Below are 25,182 nucleotides of genomic sequence, written 5' to 3' on the forward strand. Positions count from 1 at the left end.
CATCGATAGGATGCAAAACTGGGCTGAGAAGTGGCAGATGGAGTTCAACCCAGATAAGTGTGAGGTGCTTCATTTTGGTAGGCCAAATATGGTGACAGAATACAGCATTAATGGTGAGACTCTTGGCAGTGTGGAGGATCAGAGGGATCTTGGGGTCCAAGTCCATAGGACACTCAAAGCTGCTGCACAGGTTGACTCTGTGGTTAAGAAGGCATACGGAGCATTGGCCTTCATCAATTGTGGGATTGAGTTTAAGAGCCGAGAGGTAATGTTACAGCTATATAGGGCCCGGGTCAGACCCCATTTGGAGTACTGTGCTCAGTTCTGGTCACCTCACTACAGGAAAAATGTCGAAACTATAGAAAGGGTGCAGAGGAGATTTACGAGGATGTTGCCTGGATTGGGGAGCATGCTTTATGCGAATAGATTGAGTGAACTCGGCCTTTTCTCCTTAGAGCGACAGAAGATGAGAAGTGACCTGATAGAGATGTATAAGATGATGAGAGGCATTGATCGTGTCGATAATCAGAGGCTTTTTTCCAGGGCTGAAGTGGCTAACACAAGAGGGCACAGTTTTATGGTGCTTGGAAGTAGGTACAGATGAGATGTCAGGGGTAAGTTTTTATAGGCAGAGATTGATGAGTGCGTGGAATGGGCTGCCGGCGACGGTGGTGGAGGCAGATATGATAGTGTCTTTTAAGAGACTCCTGGATATGTACATGGAGCTTAGAAAAATAGAGGGCTATGGATAACCCTGGGTAATTACTAAATGTTTGGCACAGCATTGTGGGCCAAAGGGCCTGTACTGTGCTGTCAGCTTTCTGTTTCTATTGTGAGCACTTTTGGGCTCCTTATCTAAGAAAGATGTGCTGGCATTGCAGTGGGTCCAGAGGAGGTCCACAAAAATTATCCCAGCAAAGATAGGGTTAACATATAAAGAGCATTTAATGGCTCTGGACCTGTATTCACTGGAGTTTAGAAGAATGAGGGGGAATCTCATTGAAACATATTGAATATTGAAAGGGTGACGTAGACTGGATATGGAGAGGATGCAGCCTGAAGTGGGGGAGCCTAGGACCAGAGGGCACAGCCACAGAATAGAGGGACGTCCATTTAAAACAAAGATGAGGAGGAATTTCTTTAGCCAGAGGGTAGTTAATCTGTGGAATTCATTGCCACAAGCAGCTGTGCAGGCCATGTCATTGGGTATACAATATTTAAGTTGGAGTCCATAATTAATGAGGCTGTCAAACATTATTGGGAGAAGGTGGGAGAATGGTATTGAGAGGGATAGTAAATTAACCATGATGGATTAGCTGAACAGACTTGATGGGCCAAATGGCCTATTTCTGCTCCTCTTAGTCATACATAGCTATAATATTAGTTTCCCCTTGCTACCTGGTTCTAGGCACCTACCGCTCCGTGTAAAACAAAATCTATATCATAGATCTCCTTCAAACTTTCCCCTCTCACCTTAAGTCTTTGTCCCCGACTACTTACAGCCATCTATTCCTCTCGCCATTTTATAGAATTCTATCATCCCTCACCCAATGGTCGCAAGAAAATTATTCAAGTTTTCGGTGGGGACACATTCTTAACATTTTGTACTCTATCACCAAAACTTAGTTCCAACGTGATAGATAAGAACCTAGAACATAATCTCAAACACAAGAGACTCTGCAAATGCTAGAAATCCAGAGTAACACACAGAAAATGAACGCTGGAGGAACTTAGCAAGTCAGGCAGCATCGATAGAGAAGAATAAACGGTTGACATTTCAGGCTGAGATCTTTCTTCAAGACTGGAAAGGAAAGGGAAAGAAGTCAGATTACGAAGGTGGGGAGAGTGGAAGGAGTACAAGCCAGGTGGTAAGTGAAGCCAGGTGAGTGGGGCAGGAGGGATGAAGTAAGAGGCTGGGAGGTGACAGGTAGAAAAGGTGAAGGGCTGGAGAAGAAGGAATCTGATAGGAGGGGAGACTAGACCATGGGAGAAAAGGAAGGAGGAGGGGCACCAAGGGGAGGTGACGAGAAGCGGTAAGAGGCCAGAGTGGGGAATTGAAGAGAGAAGGGGGAGGGTGTAAGTTACCAGAAGTTGAACATAATCTTTATTTAGTAGTAACACATAGAACATATAATAGTACAGCACAGGCCCTTCAATTCACAGTGTTGTAACGACAGACATCCCACCTTGCAAAAACTCATTTCAGGGAGGTCTCAACCTCATAGCAGTCTGCGTCAATGAATTTGTTAATTTTGCAAGACATCAGACTCACAAGTGTTTTATGAGACAGCTGACTTCTGAATTCTGTCTTAAAGTGCCATGTTCACAATAGCTGCTGTCTTGGTTGATGAGCAGACATAGTTTGTTGCTATTTCTGAATCAGGAAACATTTTCCTGAGTAGCTTGCCTGTGTGCTTACACACCTGGAATGGCAAGTTATGCTCAATGATGAAAGATGTAAAGTACACCTCAGCTCGAGCGTCCTTCTCTGTCAGACTTTGGTTTTCTGCTGAAAAGAACTGTGAAATACTTGAGCAGCCTTCCCTGCGCTTAGCCTCCCTAATATGTTGTGATCCCTAAAAGAAATAAAAGCATAAGGTGTATCCTTATTGCAGGTGTGCACCGCTTAACGTCCGATCGCAGATACGTCCGTAGTCACACACACACACACACATTGCCTGCAATTGTCAGGATAGAACTTACTTTTTCACATCGAAATGGGGGATTTTAAATGAGTGATTTAGAAGTTCTCTATCTTCAAGTTCAAGGTTATTGTCATCTGGCTGATTGTCCACAAACGAAACAACCTCTGTCCGGACCGCGATGTAGCCACAATACATATATCACGCACACCACATAAAACAATATAATACCATATTATTTAATAAAGTGTAATTCAAAATGCATATAAAGTGCGCAGCACAGGTAAACAGTTCGCTGTCCTAATGACGAGACCTCGGTGGGGGCCGGGTGTTTATCAAAATCGTTTTTTCTTCTGAAAACGGCTGCGCTTAAACCCAGCCCATCACGGGCTTCGATGTACCCGTAAGTGGAAGTGTTTCAGGAAAAAAACCCCGAAGGATTTGCTTGCTGCAAGCGTGTTTTTAAAGATGTCTTAGCTGATGATTTTGGAATTTCTCTCCAATTTAAACCCCACTCTAATCCCCTTTAAGACGCCAACGTGCCCCGCCCATATAGGACAGCCGTGCGTAGTCAGGTTGTCACTGCCAGCCTTGGGAATTTCTTCACCAGGCTTTTGTATTTCATCACCGACAGTTGTCCGGATGATTTCAGCGCCATTACAGACGGCAGTAACTGAACTGATGGAGTATGGAAGAGAGAGAGAGAGGTCGACTGTAAAGCCCGCCCACAGAGAAAACTGATAGGTTTACTTAGCACAAAGAGAGATCCCTCTCCCTCTCTAAAAAATCGATTTCCAGGATATTGTACATAATTTGCGGGCATCACAGAGCCACTGTCGATATGCGGGAGACTCCCAGAACTCCCGGGAGAGGTGGGATGTCTGTAATGACCATATATACCACCTGGGATGAATTTATAGACTTTAGCTCTCTAAACAACAATGAATCTTACTCAAACAGTGATTAGTTAACTGGTGACTCCATTGACCTTTAGCAAATTAACAAAATTATTAATACAAACAACAAGTACTTTTTCCAAGAAAGATCAATCAATCATGCATCTATTCATGAAACAATAGGCCGAGACCACCCTCTTGTGGCAGGCTAGCTCACTGCAATCTCAAGCACTCATCAATGGCATTATTCTCAAGAGGTTTGCGGACTCCTTTGAGAATATCCTTTTGAAACTGAAGAAAACAGCCTTGAAGTTAAAGAGCAAAGTAGTATAGTACCACAATACCTTTCCCTCCCTCTGGTTGCCTTCCTCCTTCCCTTTCTCCCATGGTCCACTGACCTCTCCTATCAGATTCCTTCCTTTTCAGCTCTTTGCCTCTTCCTCCCATCACCTCCCAGCTTCTTACTTCATCCCCTTCCCCCATCCACCTGCCTACCACCTCATCTGGTCTCACTTATGTCTTCCAGCTTGTACTTCTCCCTACCCCCAACTTCCTTATTCTGCCTTCTGCCCTTTTCCTGATAAAGAGGCCCAGCCTGAAACGTCAACTGTTTATTCCCTTCCATAGATGCTGCCTGGCCTGCTGAGTTCCTCCAGCATTTTGTGTGTGTTACCCTGGATTTCCAGCATCTGCAGAACCTCTTGTGTTTGTAACTTTTAACTTATAACTTTTACAAGTGGTATATGGAATCATCATCGTTCCCCATCAACTTATGATCCTTTCTGCATACACTAAACATCACCATGAAGATTTGCCAGTAACATTAAACATGCTTAACATGATATCAAAAGGTGTTGATATTAAATTTTAACCCATGGTAGACTCATGTTGCACCTGTAAGTATCTGAGACCCTCACAATATGTTAATGTACTTTCTGTACCTAATAAAGTGGTCACTGTGTGTATGTTCATGGTCTTCTGCTGCTGTAGCCCATCCACTTCAAAGGTTTGACGTGTTGTACATTCAGAAATGCTCTTCTGCACCCTTATTGTAACTCATGGTTATTTGAGTTACTGTCGCCTTCCTGTCAGTTTGAACCTGTCTGGCCGTTCTCCTCTCACCTTTCTGGTGTTCACTGAATGCTTTTATTTCTTTTTCCCACCATTCTCTGTAAAGTATAGAGACTGTTGTGTGTGAAAATCCCATGAAATCAGCAGTTTCTGAGATACCCCATCAGGCAACAACAACCATTCCACAGTCAAAGTCACTCTGATCACGTTTCTTCCCCATTCTGATCTTTGGTTCGAACAACAACTGAACCTCTTGACCATGTCTGCATGCAGGAAGTTGTTGCCACATGATAGGCTGATTAGATATTTGTATTATTTATTTATTTATTGAGCTACAGCACAGAATAGTCCCTCCCAGCCCTTTGAGGCACGTTATCCAGCAACACCTGATTTAACTTTAACCTTAGCCTCATCACAGGACAACTTATAATGACCAATTAACCTACCAACCAATACATCTTTGGACTGTGGGAGGAAACTATAACACCCAGAGGAAACCCACGGCAGTCACAGGGAGGACGTACAAATTCATTACGGACAGCAGCAGGAATTAAATCTGGGGCACTGGTATTGTAAAGCATTGTGTTAACCACTACACTACCATGCCACCCACAACGAGCAGGTGTACGTAATGAAGAGGCCACTGAGTGTAGATTTTAAAGTCAAGGGTTCATTTATCATACAAGGAAACCATTCAATAGGCTCCTAACAGTAGGATAGAAACTGCCCTTGAACCTGGTACTACATGCTATCAAGTTTTAGTATCTTCTGCCCGATGGAAGAGAGAGAGAGAGAATTTTTTGAGGAAATTACCAGTAGGCTAGACAAGGAAGATGCAGTAGATGTTGAATATTTGGATTTTCAGAAAGCCTTTGATAAGGTGCCACACATGAGGCTACTTAACAAGATAAGAGCCCATGCAATTACGGGAAAGTTACATACGTGGATAGAGCGTTGGCTGATTGTCAGGAAACAGAAAGTGGGAATAAAGGGATCCTTTTCTGGTTGGTTGCTGGTTTCCAGTGGTGTTCCACAAGGGTCCATATTGGGGCCACTTCTTTTTACATTGTACATCAACGATTTGGATTATGGAATAGATGGCTTTGTGGCTAAGTTTGCTGACGATACGAAGATAGGTAGAGGGGCCAGTAGTGCTGAGGAAATGGAGAGTCTGCAGAGAGACTTGGATAGATTGGAAGAATGGGCAAAGAAGTGGCAAATGAAATACAATGTTGGAAAGTGTATGGTTATGCACTTTGGCAGAAGAAACAAACTGGTAGACTATTATTTAAATGGGGAGAGAATTCGAAGTTCTGAGATGCAACGGGACTTGGGAGACCTCGTACAGGATACCATTAAGGTTAACCACCGGGTTGAGTCGGTGGTGAAGAAGGTGAATGCAATGTTGGCATTCACTTCTAGAGGAATAGAGTATAGGAACAAGGATGTGATGTAGAGGCTCTATAAGGCACTGGTGAGACCTCACTTGGAGTACTGTGGGCAGTTTTGGTCTCCTTATTTAAGAAAGGATGTGCTGACATTGGAGAGGGTACAAAGAAGATTCACTAGAATGATTCCAGGAATGAGAGGGTTAACATATGAGGAACGTTTGTCTGCTCTTGGACTGGATTCCTTGGAGTTTAGAAGAATGAGGGGAGACCTCATAGAAACATTTCAAATGTTGAAAGGCATGGACAGACTGGATGTGGCAAAGTTGTTTCCCATGATGGGGGAGTCTAGTACGAGAGGGCATGACTTAAGGATTGAAGGGCGCCCACTCAGAACAGAGATGCAAAGAAATTTTTTTAGCCAGAGGGTGGTGAATCTATGGAATTTGTTGCCACGGGCGGCAGTGGAGGCCAAGTCATTGGGTGTATTTAAGGCAGAGATTGATAGGTATCTGCGTAGCCAGGGCATCAAAGGTTATGGTGAGAAGGCAGGGGAGTGGGACTAAATGGGAGAATGGATCAGCTCATGATAAAATGGTGGAGCAGACTCGATGGGCCAAATGGCCGACTTCTGCGCCTTTGTTTTATGGTCTTATGGAGAAGTCAGAAAGTCTGGGGTGGGAAGAGATTTGATTATGTGAAACTAGACCCAGAGAATGTGTTTGCCTTTGCAAAGGTCTAGCAAGCCATTCTGTCTGGGAACAACTCAGGACAGGTAAGAAAAACTTGCCTGGCTAATGATGCCAGCATTCTGAAAAGAAAAAATGAGAGAAAAGAGAAACTCAAAACCAATTCCAGAACCGTGGTAGTTGTCAAAATGCAGTGAAGGTCAAGGTGAAGTGGACAATAGTGGAACATGTAAGTTTTCAAAAACTTAACCCCCTTCGATGAATCTATTAACTTATTTGTGGTAATATTTTGTTCTATGTGTTGTGTGAGAAATGTGTTTTGTGGGCGCACATTAGTCCGGAGGAATGTTGGTTGGTTCGGTTCTAACTATGTACAGTCAGATGACAATGAATTTTAAATGGCATGGTTTGGAGCGATGGGCATTATCAATCTCAGCCCACTCGACAGAATTGTCAGAGTAAGTCATAAAATCATTGGCCAGGAACACAAATCACTAAACAGCATCCATAAGAGACAGACAATAAAGAAGGCTGAACAAATAAAAGAGGACATTACACATACACTTCACACGTTCTCCACTCTCATGCAGTCTGGACACCACTACAGGTCCCTACCCATCAGCAGCAGAAGAACCTTATCCATTTTTGTACCTTCCTCCATTCTCCTCCTCAACACCCGATTTTGAATATATGGTATGCTTAGCACCTTTGATAGTAAAAGCAGTCAGTTTTATTGTGTGCATTTCTATTTTAAATCATGTGCATTAATTTTTAGTATTTATTATCTATTGTGAGTATTGTATATTGTGTTTAACTATATGTAGTGTGGTGTTGTGTATCTTAAGTTCTGTGATGTTGTCCTTACCTCTGCACAAACGAAGTTCCTCACGGAAAATAAAGTGAATTGAACTTGAGCTATTAGGTTCATGTTTGACAGGACCGATTGTGTGTGTGCATGTGGTTCAGGCATAACTTTAGTTGGTTCAATTTGTCCTGTAATGGTCGTTTCTTTATTCTTTGACAAATTAGAAGGATTTATCTATTACACTGGCTAGTTTTGAATTCCTGTTTATTGTACATCTTAACTAAAGCATTAAACTAATATCGCTACTGTGGTTGATGTCACCACAGTCATCTTTTCTGTGTGTTATGCACATTAAGCCCAAATTTCATCTGCCTTCATCTTTTGATTTGCAGCTACGCCGAAGTCCGTGCAGAGAGACGGCGAGAACTGGGCCTCAAGGAAACTTCACCTGAGATCCTGACTCCACCCGTCCTAAAGGTAGCAATAACTGCCAAATCTGTTGGCTGAAGGTAGCAATAACCGTCAAAGTTATCGATTTCCTGAACCAGTTACTATAATGATCAGAATTCTTTAAGTCATGAGAGCAAGAATGGGAGGAAGGCAGGGGCTGATCTTTAGCTCCTTACACCATTCAATGGTGAGACTGAACCTCAGTCATGTCCCTTGGTAGCGCAGTAGTTAGCATAACACTTTACAAAGCCGGTGACCGAGGTTCAATTCTAGCTGCTGTCTATAAGGAGTTTGCATGTTCTCCCTGTTACTGCTTGGGTTTCCTTCAGGTGCTCTGCTTTCCTCCCACATTCCAAAGACATACATTTTGGGTTAGTAAGTTGTGAACATGATATGTTGGTGCCAGAAACATACAGGCTGCCCCCAGCACATCCTTGACTATGTTGGTCTTTGACACAAGTAGTACATTTCACTGTATGTTTTGATGCACACAACAAATAAAGCTAATCCTAGACTCACCCACAGAAGGAAGCATCCTGTCTATGTCCACTTTATCCGGGCCTGTCAATATTTGATATGTTTCAAAGATATTTCCCCTCATTTTTCTAAACTACGAGTATAGGCCCATGGCCATCAAATTCTCCTCATATATTATCCTCCTCTGGATCCTCTCCAATGCCAGCACATCCTTTCTTAGATAAGACATAGTGGTCTTCAGTGTGGGCACGTGGCCAAGTGGTTAAGGCATTCGACTGGTGACCTGAAGGTCGTGAGTTCGATCCCCAGCCAAGGCAGCGTGTTGTGTCCTTGAGCAAGGCACTTAACCACACATTGCTCTACAACGACACTGGTGCCAAGCTGTGTCGGCCCTAATGCCCTTCCCTTGGACAACATCGTTGGCGTGGAGAGGGGGAACTCGCAGCGTGGGCAACTGCCGGTCTTCCATACAACCTTGCCCAGGCCTGCGCCCTGGAGAGTGAAATCTTTCCAGGTGCAGATCCATGGTCTCGCAAGACTAACGGGTGCCTTTATTTATAGTGGTCTCCAAGCTTCAAAGTGACACATTTTATAGACTGGTGACTTTCTGGTGTGGATCTCTAGTTTAGCTGTGAATGGTCAGACACAATGGCTCTCTTATCTGCATACCATTTATTCAAGTGCCTCTGTCTACCGCAAATAACCTTATGTTCTTACAAAAGTTGAAGGCCACGAGGTTAGTTTGCATGCCATAGCTTACTGAGCTAGAATCAGAGAGCCAATGAAGGATAGCGCTCCAGGGCAGCCTGATAGTGTAGCCATGAGTGGAATGCTTTACAGTACCAGATGTAATTGTCTTTCCTTTTCTCGCCTTGTGGTGCTTCGGCAGCATTTTGGCCATTTCCGTAGTATTTGTCTGATTTTTTCCGAGCCCGAGTTGCTAGCTCAACGCTCAGCTCAGCTCGATGGAAAGTGCACAAGGAACCAGCCAGATTCCAGAGCATTTGCCTCGAAGTCCGCTGCTGATGTCACTACACCACAGGCCAGCAGCAGCTGTAAAATCAGGGTTCAATTCCAACCACTGCCTGTAAGGAGTTTGTATGTTCTCCCTGTGACCACGTGGGTAACCTCCGGGTGCTCCAGTTCCTTCCCACATTCCAAAGACGTGCAGGTCAGGGTTCGTGAGTTGTGGGCATGCTTCGTTGGCGCCGGAAGTGTAGCGGGCTATCCCTGGTATGTCCTCAGACTGTGTTGGTCACTGATGCAAGCAACACGTTTCACTGTATGTTTCAATGTACATGTGACAAATAAAGCACCTCGAAAAAGTTTCCTAAATTGGATATGTTTACTGAACACACGTCGCTGTAATCTTCTCAGTGTTGTGACTGTCACCTTCGTTCCACCTCTCCCCCGTGTTACAGATTCAGGACTGCCACATGGAGAGCAGGCAATGTGAGTGTGTCCAGGACGTTTCCACAGAGAAGCTCAGTAGCAGTCGACCATGCTCAGTGTCATCTCCAAGTTCGTTCAAGTCCTCTCACGATGCATTGTCCGACACTCCTTGTAAGTGAAAGTTACTGGATTTATCTACAGTATGTTTGTGCTCATTTTGTTTCCATTCAAGGGGACTGAATCAGAACCAGGTTTATCTTTAACGTACGTTTGTCATGAAATTGTCCTGAGGAAGTGTCCTGATGAAGGGTCTCAGCCTGTTCATGCCTCTCCATATATGCTGCCAGACTTGCTGAGTTCCTCCATCATTTAGTGTGCGTTGCTCAAGGTTTCAGCTCTCTTATGTATAAGACCATAAGACATTGGAACAGAATTAGGTCATTCAGCCCATTGAATCAGCTTCACCATTTGATCATGGCTGATCCATCTCCTTCTCAACTCCATTCTCCTGCCTTCTTCCCATAATCTTTCACGCCCTGACTTATTAAGGATCTATCAACCTCCACCTTAAATACCAGTGACCTGGCCTCCAAAGCTGCTTGTGACAACGATTTCCATAGATTTACCACTCTCTGGCTAAAGAAATTCCACCTCATCTCCATTCTAAATGGACATGCCTCAATTCTGAGATTGTGTCTTCTAGTCCTAGTTTCCCCCACTATAGGAAACATCTTCCCCACATCCACTCTATCGAGGACTCTATCAGCAATACAGTGCAATACATAAAATGTTCCAGTCTACATTAACAGAGACATAGTGGAGAGAGTGTCCAGTTTCAGGTTTCTGGGAATACATATCTCAAAAGACCTTACATGGCCCACTAACACCACAATAATAGTTAAGAAAGCACAGCAAGGCTTGTTTTCCCTCAGGACGCTGAAGAAAGCTGGTCTACCTGAACAGATGCCGGTGACCTTTAACCGCTGCACCATAGAGAGCATCTTAACATACTGCATCTCTGTGTGGTGTCTCAGTTGTACAGCAGCTGATAGGAAAGCACTTCAGCTGGTCATCTCCAGCGCACAGAAGATCATCGGGACACAGCTCCCAGCCCTGGAGGACACCTACAATTCACGCTGCCTAAGGAAAGCTACAAGCATCTGTAAGGACAATACACGCCCATGCAATCATCTGTTTGAACTTCTTCCATCTGGCAGACGTTGTAAGACGTTATATGCCCGCACTTCCAGACTGAAAAATAGCTTTCTCCCCAGAGCTATGATTGCTCTGAACCAATCGATCAAACATCATCCATAAAATTTGTCATATTGCTACTTTTAATTCTGGTTTTATGGCTGTCATGCATCTGAGTTGCGTTTTTGTACTGCTGGACATTGCTTGTACTGGCTGGTTACTTGATTTTATTTATTGTTTATTTATTTTAGTTGTTGTTTTATAGCACTGTGTATGAGAGTTGCAAACTCATTTTCGCTGTATTGGTGCATGACAAATTGTACTACGCAATGACAATAAAGATATTTTATTTCATTTCATTCATTCATTTAAAAATGCTATAAGCTACTAGAAAAAGATAGTTAAATAAATAAATAGCACAAAAGAGGAATAGCAAGGTCGGTTTCATTGAACATTCAGAAATACGATAGCTGTGAAGAAGCTGCTGTTTCTAAATCATTCAGTGCGAATCTTCAGTCTCCTGTACCTCCTTTCTGATGGGAGTAATAAGAAGTGGGCATGTCCTGCGTAGTGAGGGTCCATAATGACGGATGCTGCCTTCTTAAGCCATTTCCTTTTGAAGATGTTCTTGATGGTGTGGAGGCTTGTGCCAGTGATAGAACTGGCTGAGTCTACAACCTTCTGCAGTGTCCTCCGATCCTGCGCTTTGGAGACTCCGTACCAGACGATGATGCAACCCTCCAGAAAGCCCTCCGTGGTACTTCTGTAGAGATTTGGTAGAGTCTTTGGTTACATACCAAACCTCAAATACCTGGAGCCGCTGGTGTGCCTCCTTTGTGATCGCATCGATGAGTTGGACCCAGGATAGATCGTCCAAGATGGTGCCAGACAGTGGTGACTTTGTGTGTCACTCCCAAGAGAATCATCACGTATTTTTGTTCAAAACCTCTACCGTTAAAATCTTCAGCCACCAACTGTAAAATAGAGAGGTACTGGTATTTTCAGACAAACTAAAGCAACGTCCATCCTGAATTCCTCCTTTAGAATTGACTACAATGATGAACGAAAAATGGAGGCTATGTAGGAGGGAAAAGTTAGATTGATCCTAGAGTAAGTTGAAAGGTCAGCAAAACATCATGGGCTGAAAGGCCTGTACTGTGCTGAACTGTTCAATGTTCTAAAATCTAATTATAGCATTATATACATAAGCCTCAACCTACAGACTCACTTTTAGAGTCTCTCCAACTCATGATCTCAGTATTATTTATTTACTATTATCATTGTTTTACTTGCACAGTTTGTCTTTTGTACCTTGGGTTGTTTGGCACTCTGTGTGTGTAGATTTTCATTGATTCTATTGTATTCTTTTGTTTTCCTGTGAATGCCTGCAAGGTGATTCTTAACCCTAGCGCTCTCAGTTATTCCATTATTGCTACTTAAGCGTTTTTTTCTGTATTACCTCAGACTGCACAATAATTTTTGCACATTCTTTTGTTTTGTATCCTTCTTGTATTCTTTGTCATATCTTTTACTACCACTTGTCTTGTGTACTCTGTGAGCTTCAGACGAGCAGGGAGTTTCATTGCACCCTGGTGTATATGACAGTAAACTAATCGGTAAGCTGGTCAGTGGTAATGACCTTTGGAAATAGCACAGTGAGCTGACACTCTCTGGTTACACGTTAACCCCAGTGACCAGTGATGAACTTTGCAGTAACAACTACGCATTCCGTATACAACAAGATGCCTGTCACGTTCCCATCGTGAAAAAAAATTGAAGTTTGTGATGAAGATGGTGGTGTTTCTGGATTTTTTATTATTTATAGGGTCATAGAGCTCTACAGCACAGTACCAGGCCCTTCAGCCCATCTAGTCCATGCCAAATTGTTATTCTGCCTAGTAGCACCTGCACCATCGCCCTCCGTACCCCTTCCATCCACGTACTTATCCAAACTTCACTTAAACGTTGAACTCCACCGCTTCATTCCACACTCCCACCACTTTCTGAGTGAAGACATTCCCCCTCAGGTTCCCCTTAAAAATTTCACCTTTCACCCCTAACCTATAACCTCTAGTTGTAGTTTCACCCAACCTCAGTGGGAAAAAAAACTGCTTATATTTACCCAATCTAAATTTACAGAGAAAGGTTGAACAAGTTAGGTGTTTATTCTTTGGAGTGTAGAAGGTTGAGAGGGGACTTGATAGAGATGTTTAAAATTATGAGGGGGATTGATAGAGTTGATGTAGATAGGCTTTTTCCATTGAGAGTGAGGGAGATTCAAACAAGAGGACATGAGTTAAGAGTTAAAGGGCAAAAGTTTAGGGGTAACATGGGGGAGAAATTTTGTACTCAGAGAGTGGTAGCTGTGTGGAACGAGCTTCCAGCAGAAGTGGTTGAGGCAGGTTCAATGTTGACATTTAAAGTTAAATTGGATAGATATATGGACAGGAAGGGAATAGAGGGTTATGGACCGAGTGCAGGTCAGTGGGACTAGGTGAGAGTTGGAGTTCGGCACGGACTAGAGGGGCCAAGGTGGCCTGTTTCCGTGCTGTAATTGTTATATGGTTAATCTAAACCCCTCATAATTTTGTACACCTCTATCAAATCTCCCTCATTCTCCTACACTCCAGGGAATAAAGTCCTCACCTGTTCAACCTTTCCCTACAACTCAGATCCTCGAGTCCCAACAACATCCTTGTTAATTTTCTCTGTGATCTTTCAATCTCATTAATATCGTTCCTGTAGCAGTTGAGCAGAAATGAACACAGTACTCCAAAACAGGCCTCGCCAATGCCTTATGTAACTTCAACATATCATCTCAATTTTGAAACATGTCTGAAATCAATCTCTGCTGGCAAATATTTTAAGCCTGAGAGAACATCGGAATGTATTTGATAGAGTGAATGTTTCCCATTTTTCAGCAACAGCATCCAAGATACTCACTGAAGCAAGCACGCCATCCAGGCAATCAGTGAACACCAGTTTACAGGACAAGCTTGTGCAGAGGTCACAGCCAATCAGCACTCAGGTGAGATATTGCATCATTTTCACTTTCAACAGGATTGGTCAATGTCTGCCTCAGATACTACACAGGCGTAATGAAAATTATTTTAAAAATTCATTCTGTGTTCTTTCCTGGTTCAGCTCAGGGCATTCGCAAACAAAGGGAGCCCACGTGTCAAAGACCACGAGAAATCACTTTATTAGAACTAGCATTAATTTAATACAGAGAGGAAAAACAAATGATTACTGATGTAGTGGTACAGAAAATAACATAATACTTATCATCCACTTAATAAACTGATTTCTGCAATGTTGCAGATCCCACAGCCTTTCATGCAACCTTTTCTCTCTCGTTCCAACACTTTCACCGGCCTTGTTATACCCTTTAAGGTTCTTTCAAAACTACAACATAATTAATCAGCCCATTAGTAGTATCAGCTGCTCCCTCTTATCTCTCACAACCTTCTGCCTAGGCGCATAACTTAGAAAAACAGAGACAACTGATTTGTAAGGAAGAAAACATTATTCACCAGTATCTCATCTTAATGATGTGTATTCAAATAGAGACAGAACATTGGCCCAATAAGTAGGAAAACAGGCCATTACCACATTCCAAGCTGACACCATTTAGCCTTTAAATTTCCATTTTATATTGGTATCCACCATTGGTGCTGCCCTCCAGTGTTCAATCAGTGGAATGACAAGTTAGATTGCATGCATGTTTGCGTTCATCTGCGGACTGTCAGGAACTGCACATTACAGGGACCTGGGCTATATATATTTCTTTTGGGTAGTGACTATATGTTTGCTTGCTACCTTGAATGTGTGTGTGTGCCTTGTGGTATGTTGTGCTGAGTATGTTTTGCAACTTGGCCTCAGAGGAAAGCTGCTTCATTCAGCTGTATTCATGTATGGTTGAGTGATAATTAAACATGAACTTGGACTTGAAAAGGGATGAATCACATTTCGCTCTCTCCTCACATCAGGGCAGTTCAAAATCAACTTTGAATCTCAGGGTGCTTTAATCCACAACAGCAAAGATCCTTTTGATTAGATCAGTCAGTTGCATCTTCTAGCATGACTTTACTTTCATATTACCCTCGATGGGAATATCTATCCGCTCAAGAAAAAAAAGCCTTCTTCAAAAGTAAAAAAGATAGCTCCCTTTCTTAGAATGTGTTTCAGCAAGGGAACCTATCCCAAGGTACTCAATATCATCACAAAGTTTTCTGAACACTGCTGCATTTTAAGAAATCTCAGGCAGGGATTGACAAGACTGAATGCCCCTGACAGTATAACCTATCATTTAAAAGATAGCCAAATGCACCATCTAAGTGGGAAATGATTAAAAAGATTGCCAGAAGCAGGTTTGATGAAATTTGAATGAAGCACAAGCACAATGAGAATGCGTATATTTCTGCCTTGTATTCTCTGTTATTAGAATGAACTATAGTGTTTAAATTTTCATTATTAACCACAAGAAAACTGCTCCAGGCCATGCCGTTTTCTCACCGCTGCCATCAGGAAGGAGGTACAGGAGACGTGGGTCCCACACCACCAGGTTCAGGAACAGCAATTGCCTTTCATCCATCAGGCTCCTGAACCAAGGTTGATAACTTCTCTCACCACAACTCTGAACTATTCCACAACCGATGTATTCCAAAGATGCGACAACTCATGTTCTCAGTATTATTTATTTATTTTATAATTCCATAGTTCACTTTCTTATGCAAATTGGTTGTTTTTCTGTCTCTGCTTTCATTGACTATTGTATTTCTTTGTCCTACTGTGAATGCCTGCAAGAAAATCAATCGCAGAATAATATATGCTGACATATACTGTGCGTACAGTACTTAGATAATAAATTTACTTTGGGCTTTGAAAATGTCACCTGATTAAAATACTGTTAGCACTTTTACTGGAGGCCGTCTTTCTTCAGCCATGGGTGCTTTGATTATGGACTTTGGTTTGTTTTCTCAGGTTTTGATGACAGAGACACCACTGACCGAAGCACATCATCTGCAGTCCGTGCCTCCACCCACCGTCTCCACTCAACAGCCTTCTGTGGTACAAATTTACTTATTTAGAGATACTGCACGGTAATGGGCCCTTTCAGTCGAATGAGCCCACCCCGTCCAATTACATCCAATTAACCTACTACCCCGTACATCTTTGGGGGCAGCCTGCGCACATCTCCGGCACCAACAGAGCATGCTGCGACTTACTAGCCCTAACCCATACGTCTTTGGAAATTGGGGGGAATCTGGAGCAGCCAGAGGAAATCCTTGCAGTCACAGGGAGAATATGCAAACTCCTCACAGACAGTGGCAGGAATTAAACCGTGGTCACTGGCACGGTAATAATGTTACGCTAACTGCTACACTACTGTGACACTCCACAGACTGGCTGTAACTACAATCACAAAGTGGCAAGTCTTTCAGCAGCTGGACTGAATCCAGTAAAATAGAGAATTTACTGATTTACCCATTAAAATTCAGCAATGTCAGTCAAACCTTAATCCATACCACAAGCTCTAATTCCAACTCCCATCTTCATTAGAGTTAATATAATGATACCACTTAACTTAATTGATGATTGAAAACACTTAATTATAACAAGGGCCTTGAATGTGGTATACAATTTTATGTGTTTATTTGTTGAGACCTGATGCACTCACCAGCCACTTTATTAGGTACAACTGTACACCTGCTTGTTAATGCAAGTATCTAATTAGCCAATAGCAGTGAAGGACAGCCAAAGAGCAGTGAAAGAAGTGCATGGAGTAAAGCCAGATCTAACATACAGAGAGGCTTTGAGGAAAGAGAGAGAGAGAGAGACGCGGAATAAACGGTGTAAAGACAGTAAGGTAGAAGGGCTGAAGTGTGTGTACCTCAATGCAAGAAGCATCAGGAACAAAGGTGATGAACTGAGAGCTTGGATACATACATGGAATTGTGATGTAGTGGCCATTACAGAGACTTGGCTGGCACCAGGGCAGGAATGGATTCTCAATATTCCTGGATTTCAGTGCTTTAAAAGAGATGGGACGGGGGGAAGGGGAGGAGGAGTACTAGGGGTATTACTGGTCAGGGATACTATTACAGCTACAGAAAGGGTGGGTAATGTAGCAGGATCCTCTTTTGAGTCAATATGGGTGGAAGTCAGGAACAGGAAAGGAGCAGTTACTCTATTGGGGGTATTCTATAGGCCACCTGGTAGCAGCAGAGATACAGAGGAGCAGATTGGGAGGCAGATTTTGGAAAGGTGCAAAAATAACAGGGTTGTTATCATGGGAGACTTGAACTTCCCTAATATTGATTGGCACCTGATTACTTCCAAAGGTTTAGATGGGGCAGAGTTTGTTAAGTGTGTCCAGGACGGATTCCTGTCACAGTATGTGGACAGGCCGACAAGGGGGAATGCCATACTAGATCTAGTACTAGGTAGTGAACCGGGTCAGGTCACAGATCTCTCAGTAGGTGAGCATCTGGGGGACAGTGACCACCGCTCCCTGGCCTTTAGCATTATCATGGAAAAGGATAGAATCAGAGAGGACAGGAAAATTTTTAATTGGGGAAGTGCAAATTATGAGGCTATAAGGCTAGAACTTGCGGGTGTGAATTGGGATGATGTTTTTGCAGGGAAATGTACTATGGACATGTGGTTGATGTTTAGAGATCTCTTGCAGGATGTTAGGGATAAATTTGTCCCGGTGAGGAAGATAAAGAATGGTAGGGTGAAGGAACCATGGGTGACAAGTGAAGTGGAAAATCTAGTCAGGTGGAAGAATGAGGTTTAGAAGCAAGGATCAGATGGGTCTATTGAGGAATATAGGGAAGCAAGAAAGGAGCTTAAGAAGGGGCTGGGAAGAGCAAGAAGGGGGCATGAAAAGGCCTTGGTGAGTAGGGTAAAGGAAAATCCCAAGGCATTCTTCAATTATGTTAAGAAAAAAAGGATGATAGGATTGAAGATAGGACCGATTAGAGATAAAGGTAGGAAGATGTGCCTGGAGGCTGTGGAAGTGAGCGAGGTCCTCAATGAATACTTCTCTTCGGTATTCACCAATGAGAGGGAACTTGATGATGGTGAGGACAATATGAGTGAGGTTGATGTTCTGGAGCATGTTGATATTAAGGGAGAGGAGGTGTTGGAGTTGTTAAAATACATTAGGACGGAAAAGTCCCCAGGACCTGACGGAATATTCCCCAGGCTACCCCATGAGGCGAGGGAAGAGATTGCTGAGCCTCTGGCTAGGATCTTTATGTCCTCGTTGTCTACGGGAATGGTACAGGATTGGAGGGAGGTGAATGTTGTCCCCTTGTTCAAAAAAGGTAGTAGGAATAGTCCGGGTAATTATAGACCAGTGAGCCTTGCATCTGTGGTGGGAAAGCTGTTGGAAAAGATTCTTAGAGATAGGATCTCTGGGCATTTAGGGAATCATGGTCTGATCAGGGACAGTCAGCATGGCTTTGTGAAGGGCAGAACGTGTCTAACAAGCCTGATAAAGTTCTTTGAGGAGGTAACCAGGCATATAGATGAGGGTAGTGCAGTGGATGTGATCTATATGGATTTTAGTAAGGCACTTGACAAGGTTCCACATGGTAGGCTTATTCAGAAAGTCAGAAGGCATGGGATCCAGGGAAGTTTGGCCAGGTGGATTCAGAATTGGCTTGCCTGCAGAAGGCAAGAGGGTGGTGGTGGAGGGAGTACATTCAGATTGCAGAATTGTGACTAGTGGTGTCCCACAAGGATCTGTTCTGGGACCTCTACTTTTCGTGATTTTTATTAACGACCTGGATGTGCGGGTAGAAGGGTGTGTTGGCAAGTTTGCAGATGACACAAAGGTTGGTGGTGTAGATAGTGTAGAGGATTGTCGAAGATTGCAGAGAGACGTTGATAGGATGCAGAAGTGGGCTGAGAAGTGGCAGATGGAATTCAACCCGGAGAAGTGTGAGGTGGTACACTTTGGAAGGACAAACTTCAAGGCAGAGTACAAAGTAAATGGCAGGATACTTGGTAGTGTGGAGGAGCAGAGGGATCTGGGGGTACATGTCCACAGATCCCTGAAAGTTGCCTCACAGGTGGATAGGGTAGTTAAGAAAGCTTATGGGGTGTTAGCTTTCATAAGTCGAGAGATAGAGTTTAAGAGTCACGATGTAATGATGCAGCTCTATAAAACTCTGGTTAGGCCACACTTGGAGTACTGTGTCCAGTTCTGGTCGCCTCACTATAGGAAGGATGTGGAAGCATTGGAAAGGGTACAGAGGAGATTTACCAGGATGCTGCCTGGTTTAGAGAGTATGTATTATGATCAGAGATTAAGGGAGCTAGGGCTTTACTCTTTGGAGAGGAGCAGGATGAGAGGAGACATGATAGAGGTGTACAAGATAATAAGAGGAATAGATAGTGGATAGCCAGCGCCTCTTGCCCAGGGCAGCACTGCTCAATACAAGAGGACATGGCTTTAAGGTAAGGGGTGGGAAGTTCAAGGGGGATATAAGAGGAAGGCTTTTTACTCAGAGAATGGTTGGTGCGTGGAATGCACTGCCTGAGTCAGTGGTGGAGGCGGATACACTAGTGAAGTTTAAGAGACTACTAGACAGGTATATGGAGGAATTTAAGGTGGAGGGTTATATGGGAGGCAGGGTTTGAGGGTCAGCACAACATTGTGGGCCAAAGGGCCTGTAATGTGCTGTACTATTCTATGTTCTATGTTCAATACTGTGGCAACAACTCAATGCATAAAAGCATGCAGACACAGTGAAAAGGTTCAGTTGTTGTTCAGACCAAACATCAGAATGGGGGAAGAAATGTGATCTAAGTGGCTTTGACCATGGAGGATTATTGGTGCCAGATAGGGTGGTTTGAGTATCTCAGAAAATGCTGATGCTCTGGGATTTTCACACACAACAATCTCTAGAGCTTACAGAGAATGATGCAAAAAAAAAAACACAAAAAATCCAGTGAGCAGCTGTTCTGTGGACGAAAACACCTTGTTAATGAGAGAGGTCAGAGGAGAATGGCCAGACTGGCTCAAGCTGACAGTAACTCAAATAACCACACGTTACGACAGTATCTCTGAATGCACAACATATCGAACCTTGAAGTGGATGAGCTACAGCAGCAGAAGACCATGAATGTACACTCAGTGGCCATCTTATTAGCTACCTCCTATCTCTAACCATAAGAGATTCTACAAATGCTGGAAATCTTGAGCAACACACACAAAAAATATTGAAGGAACTCAGAAAGCCAAGCAACATCAATGGAAAGGAATAAACAGTCGATATTTCTGACTGAGACCCTGCATCAGAACTGGTTTGTCCCGATGACCAGTCCAAATTTTTTTTTATTTATTCATTTACGGGATGTGGGCATCGCCAGCTAAGCCAGCTTTTATTGAGTATCTCTAGTTGCCCTTGAGAAGGTGGTGATAAGCTGCCTTCTTGAACCGCTGCAGTTGCTAATAAAGGGACTTGGCCCAAAGCAATGACTGTTTATTTCCCTTCAAAGATTCTCCTTGGCTTGCTAAGTTCCTCCAGTACTTCTGCGTGTGTTGCTCAGTTCTAACTGTCCCTGAGATGCTGAAACATTTTGGGATATCTATAATAGTTCTGATGAAATTACACCCATGCCACCCACCCTGCTCACGGACTGTTTGTCCCATTTCCCATCAGGGAGGAAGATACATAGCCAGGACCACCAGACTCATAGATAGTCACTTCCCTGAAGCTGTTAGGCTGATCAACACCTCCGCATATGAACCACCCCAGCAGCCCACCATCAGCGCTACATACACAGTACCTTACCTACATGCAGTCAGTCTATGTACATTACAATTACTTGTCCCTTGTGTTTATTAGGATTGCTTTTATATTTAATGTTTTTTTTGCTTTTTATTGTGTTCTTTATGCTTACTTTGTTTTTTGTGCTGCACCCACATCCAGAGTAACAATCATTTCATTCTCCTTTACACTTATGTACTGAAGAATGATGATAAACAATCTCGAATCTTTGATCTTGAATCTCCAATTTGAGTAGCCATGACAAGATTTTGACCCAGAGACAAAAAACACCCAATGATATATCTCCAAGTCTCAGTGATTTGACGCCTGAAAGACAACCAGCAAAGGGTGATGTTCCTGACCATCATCTTCCCTCATGCTTCCTGGTGGTAAAGGGTGTAGTTTCAGAGCGACAGGCACAAAATGCTTGAGGAACTCAGCAGGTCAGGCAACATCTCTGGAAATGGATAGATAGTCGACATTTCCGGCTGAGACCCTTCTTCGGAACATAGCTTCAGGGTGCTGTCAGAATAGCCAGGCAAGTAATAGAGTGTTTGTTTGTAAATGGTTCATATTGTATTCACCGTGTATTGGCAATGGAGTAGTTAATACTGGAAGTGGTATTGGTATTGGGGTCACCCGTTTTGTGACACTGCCCAGAAAGCGGCAGTGGCAAACCATTTCTGTTGAAAAATCGGCCAAGAACAATCATGGTCATGGAAAGACCATGATCACCCATGTCATACGCCACAGCATATAAGAAACGAACAAATGATTGGTGTTGGTTTATTAATGTCACATGCACCAAGATGCAATGAAAAGCTCGTCTTGCATACCAATTATACAGATTACATCATTGAGGTAGAATAAGGGTAAAGAATAACAATGCAGAATAAAGTGTAAAAGTTATCATAAAAGTGCAGAGCAGGTAAATGATAAAGTGCAAGATCATAACGAGATGGATTTAGGTCAAGATTGCATCTTATTGTAATATTTAGACTGGACGATGAGTGTCAACGATGGGCAGTTTTGACCTGAATGGTGTTGAGCTTCCTGAGAATTGTTGAAATTCTTGAAGTAGAGAGCAATCTTACACATTCCTAACCTGTATCTCTTGGAGCAATAGTTTTCCTTGTGGCCATTACAGATGGGTTTCGTGAATTGCGGCCATCACAAGATATTCACGGTGGGGATACAGCAATGACAAAGCCACTGAATGTCAGGGACAAGGCCCTTGTGCACAAAAGTCTCAGCTGAACCTTCAATGCATTTCTGAAGTGGCATGCTTCAGATGAGATGAGGCCATGCCTGCCGTCTCAGTTGGTTGCCATGGTAGTGTAATGGTTAGCTCAGGGCATCGCAGATCATGTTCATTTCAGACGTCACCTCTAAGGAGTCTGTACGTCCTCCCCGTGGAATGTGTGTGTTTTCTCCGGGTCCCCTCAGTTTCCTTCCACAGCCCAAAGATGACTGGTTAGTAGTTTGATTCATCATTGTAAATTGACCCATGATCAGGCTTGGATTAATCAGAGATTGCTGGGTGCTGGAAGGACCTATTCCACGCTGTTTATCGAAACAAATAAATCACAGATGATCATACAGTAAATGATCCACTATTATGAGAGAGTATATGTTCCCCCCGTTACCCCTCCCATCTCCACCTTCAGGAAAACCTCACCACAGAAAAGGTGCAAGACATGAATGAGAAAGAGACAAAAAGACAGAATGAATGGGAGTGTGATTAAAAAAAAGAGAGACAAACAGTGACAGAGGGAGAGGAAAAAATGAGAGAGAGTGGGGAAAAAAGAGAGGAGAGGGAGACAAAAACAGTCTGACATCCAGAGACAGAGATACAGTTCAAGTTTATTGTCATCTGACTGTCCAACCAAACTAAACAACCTTCCTCTGGACCAGGGTGCACACACACAATATATGTCATACACATCACATAAACCAAAATATTACCATAAACAAGTTAATAAAATATAATTCAAAATGCATGCAGCGCAGATAAACAGAAAAAAGCACGCTGACCTAGTGATGGTTTCTCAGTGGTGGCAGGCTACTCATTAGTCTCACAGCCTGAGGGAAGTAGCTGTTACCGAGTCTAGCAGTCCGAGTCCTGATGCTCCTGTATCTCCTTCCTGACAGTAGTGGGTCAAAGAGATTGTGGGATGGGTGGTAGGGATCCTCAACAATGCATTGGTCCCTTCGTCTGTAACACTCCCGGTAAATGTCACAAATAGGAAAAAGGAAACCCTGATGATCTTCTCGGTAGTTTTTACCATACTTTGTAAGATCTTGCAGTCGGAAGCCTTGCAACCTCCATGACACCCAATGATGCAGCCAGACAGGACATTCTTGATGTGCTCCTGTAGAAAGTTGTTACAAATAGGGTTGGGGAACCTTGCATGCCTCGATCTCCTCAGAAAGTGTAGATATTTCTGTGCCTTCTTGACTGGTGGGGAAATGTTGTGGGTCCAAGTTATATCATCCGTTATGTGCACACCAAGGAACTTTGTGCTCTTCACTGTCTCCGCAGCAGATCCTTTGATGTGCAGTGGAGAATGGTTAGCCTGTGCCTTCTGGAAGTCCTTAATCATCTTTTTTTGTCTTGTCCACGTTAAACTCAGGTTGTTGTTCTCGCACCATCTGACAAACCTCTCTCCCTCCTCTCTGCATGCCAGCTCATCACTGTTGCTGATGAGGCCCACCACTGACGATGCAGTTTGAGCTGAATCTGGCCGTGCAGACGTGAGATAGCAGTGTGAACAGCATCAGGCTGAGCACATAGCCCCGGGGGGCACCACAGTGATGAAGCTTGAGATGTTGCTGCTAATGCAGACTGACTGCGGTCTTTCCGTTAAGAAGTCCAAGATCCAGATAAAAAGAAGGGAGTGGAGTCTCATTGAGGACAGTTTATTCACCAGCCTGTGAGGGATGATTGTGTTAAACACTGACCTGAAGTTGATTGACAACATCCTGCCTTTCTAGGTGGGACAGGACAGAGTGAGGGTCGAGGCTATGGACCTGTTTGAGCAGTGGGCAAACTGGAAAACGTCCAATGTAGCTAGAAGTAGCATTTTATATGATCCATTACCAGCCGCTCAAAGCACTTCATGATTGTTAAAGTCAGTGGCACTGGGTGGTAATCGTTTAGGCCAGTTACCATTGCTCTCTTGGGCACTAGAATGATGGTAGCTGCCTTGAAACCTGCAGGGACAGTGGACAGTTTCAGGGAGATGTTTAAGACCTCTGTTAGCTGGGCCAGACTATCCCTCTGCACCTGACCAGATATGCTGTCTGCCCCACAGCTTTGTTTGGGTCTACCTTGGCTAGGATCTTCTTCACATAGGCTATGGTCAGAGAGGGTGCCTGTTCCTCAGGGGAAGAGCGGGCTTTCCTCGATGTCACATTATTGAATGCATCAAATCGAGCAGAGAAGGCACTCAGCCTATCAGGAAGGGAAGCATCACTGTTGTTGACGTGCAGGGTGGACTTGCAATGTGTTGTGCCTTGAATACTCTGCCACGTGCTGTTGTCACAAAGGTGTCTGTGGATTTTCTGTGCATACACATGCTTTGCATGGTTTTTGCTGATTGTAGAGATGTCCTGTCCCCTGATCTGAGGGCAGTGTCCCACTCCCTAAGCAATGCACAAATCTCTGCGGTCAGACATGGTTTCTGGTTTTCCTGGCAGTGTAGCATTTAATCACAGTAATGGTCTCGATGCATTTTCCTATGTAGCCGGTCACCGATCCCACACAATCATCAATGTTGACGTGATGATTGTAGGTAGCTTCCTCCCTGAATATGCTCTAGTCTGTGTTTTCGAAGCAGTCCCGCAGCACTGAGGTGGCACTTCCTGGCCAGGTCCTGATCTCCCTGTAAATTGATCTGACTCATTTAACCAGTGGTCTGTATGCAGGGATTAGCAAAATGGAAATGCGGTCTGTGTACCTGAGGTGAGGGTGAGGGACAGGTGCGTAGGCTCCACAAACGTTGGTATAAACCAGGTCTAATGTATTCTCTGGGTCGTGGGTAGTGGCTCCATATGTCACTACTACAGGGCGTGACAACCCTGCCTTACACGAGTCCCGGGCTCAGCTGGCTCTGGCTGACAGTACCCAGTCTGGGCCCCTATCCAGGGTTACGGATCCCACTGCCTTGTGGGTATCTTCGGGAGAAGAGAAGGCTACGGAGTAAACCCTACACAAATCCGGAGTGGAGCCCCTAAGGGGGTTGGATGACGTATCACGTCACCTCCCAGCAGCTCCTGCAGCCAAGCTGATGCCAAATGTACTGCTTCACATTCCTTTGGACCACATCCGCGAGGCCGAGAGGGGGATCTTGATGTCTGGGCAGCCCAGAATCTCCATATTCATCGCCCA

General features: G+C 43.8%; 1 protein-coding gene across 1 annotated transcript in view; it reads left to right on the top strand.

The window, feature by feature from the left end:
* Positions 1-25,182, top strand: part of npas2 (neuronal PAS domain protein 2) — a 97,197-nt gene that overhangs the window by 59,595 nt on the left and 12,420 nt on the right. The window contains exons 13-15 of the mRNA XM_072269775.1: positions 7,884-7,968; positions 9,840-9,981; positions 13,926-14,032. Coding sequence (XP_072125876.1) covers positions 7,884-7,968; positions 9,840-9,981; positions 13,926-14,032 — 334 coding nt within the window. The remainder of the gene's footprint in view (positions 1-7,883; positions 7,969-9,839; positions 9,982-13,925; positions 14,033-25,182) is intronic.

The sequence above is a fragment of the Mobula birostris genome, chromosome 10 (assembly GCF_030028105.1).
Source record: "Mobula birostris isolate sMobBir1 chromosome 10, sMobBir1.hap1, whole genome shotgun sequence".
NCBI classification, from domain to species: Eukaryota; Metazoa; Chordata; class Chondrichthyes; order Myliobatiformes; family Myliobatidae; genus Mobula; species Mobula birostris.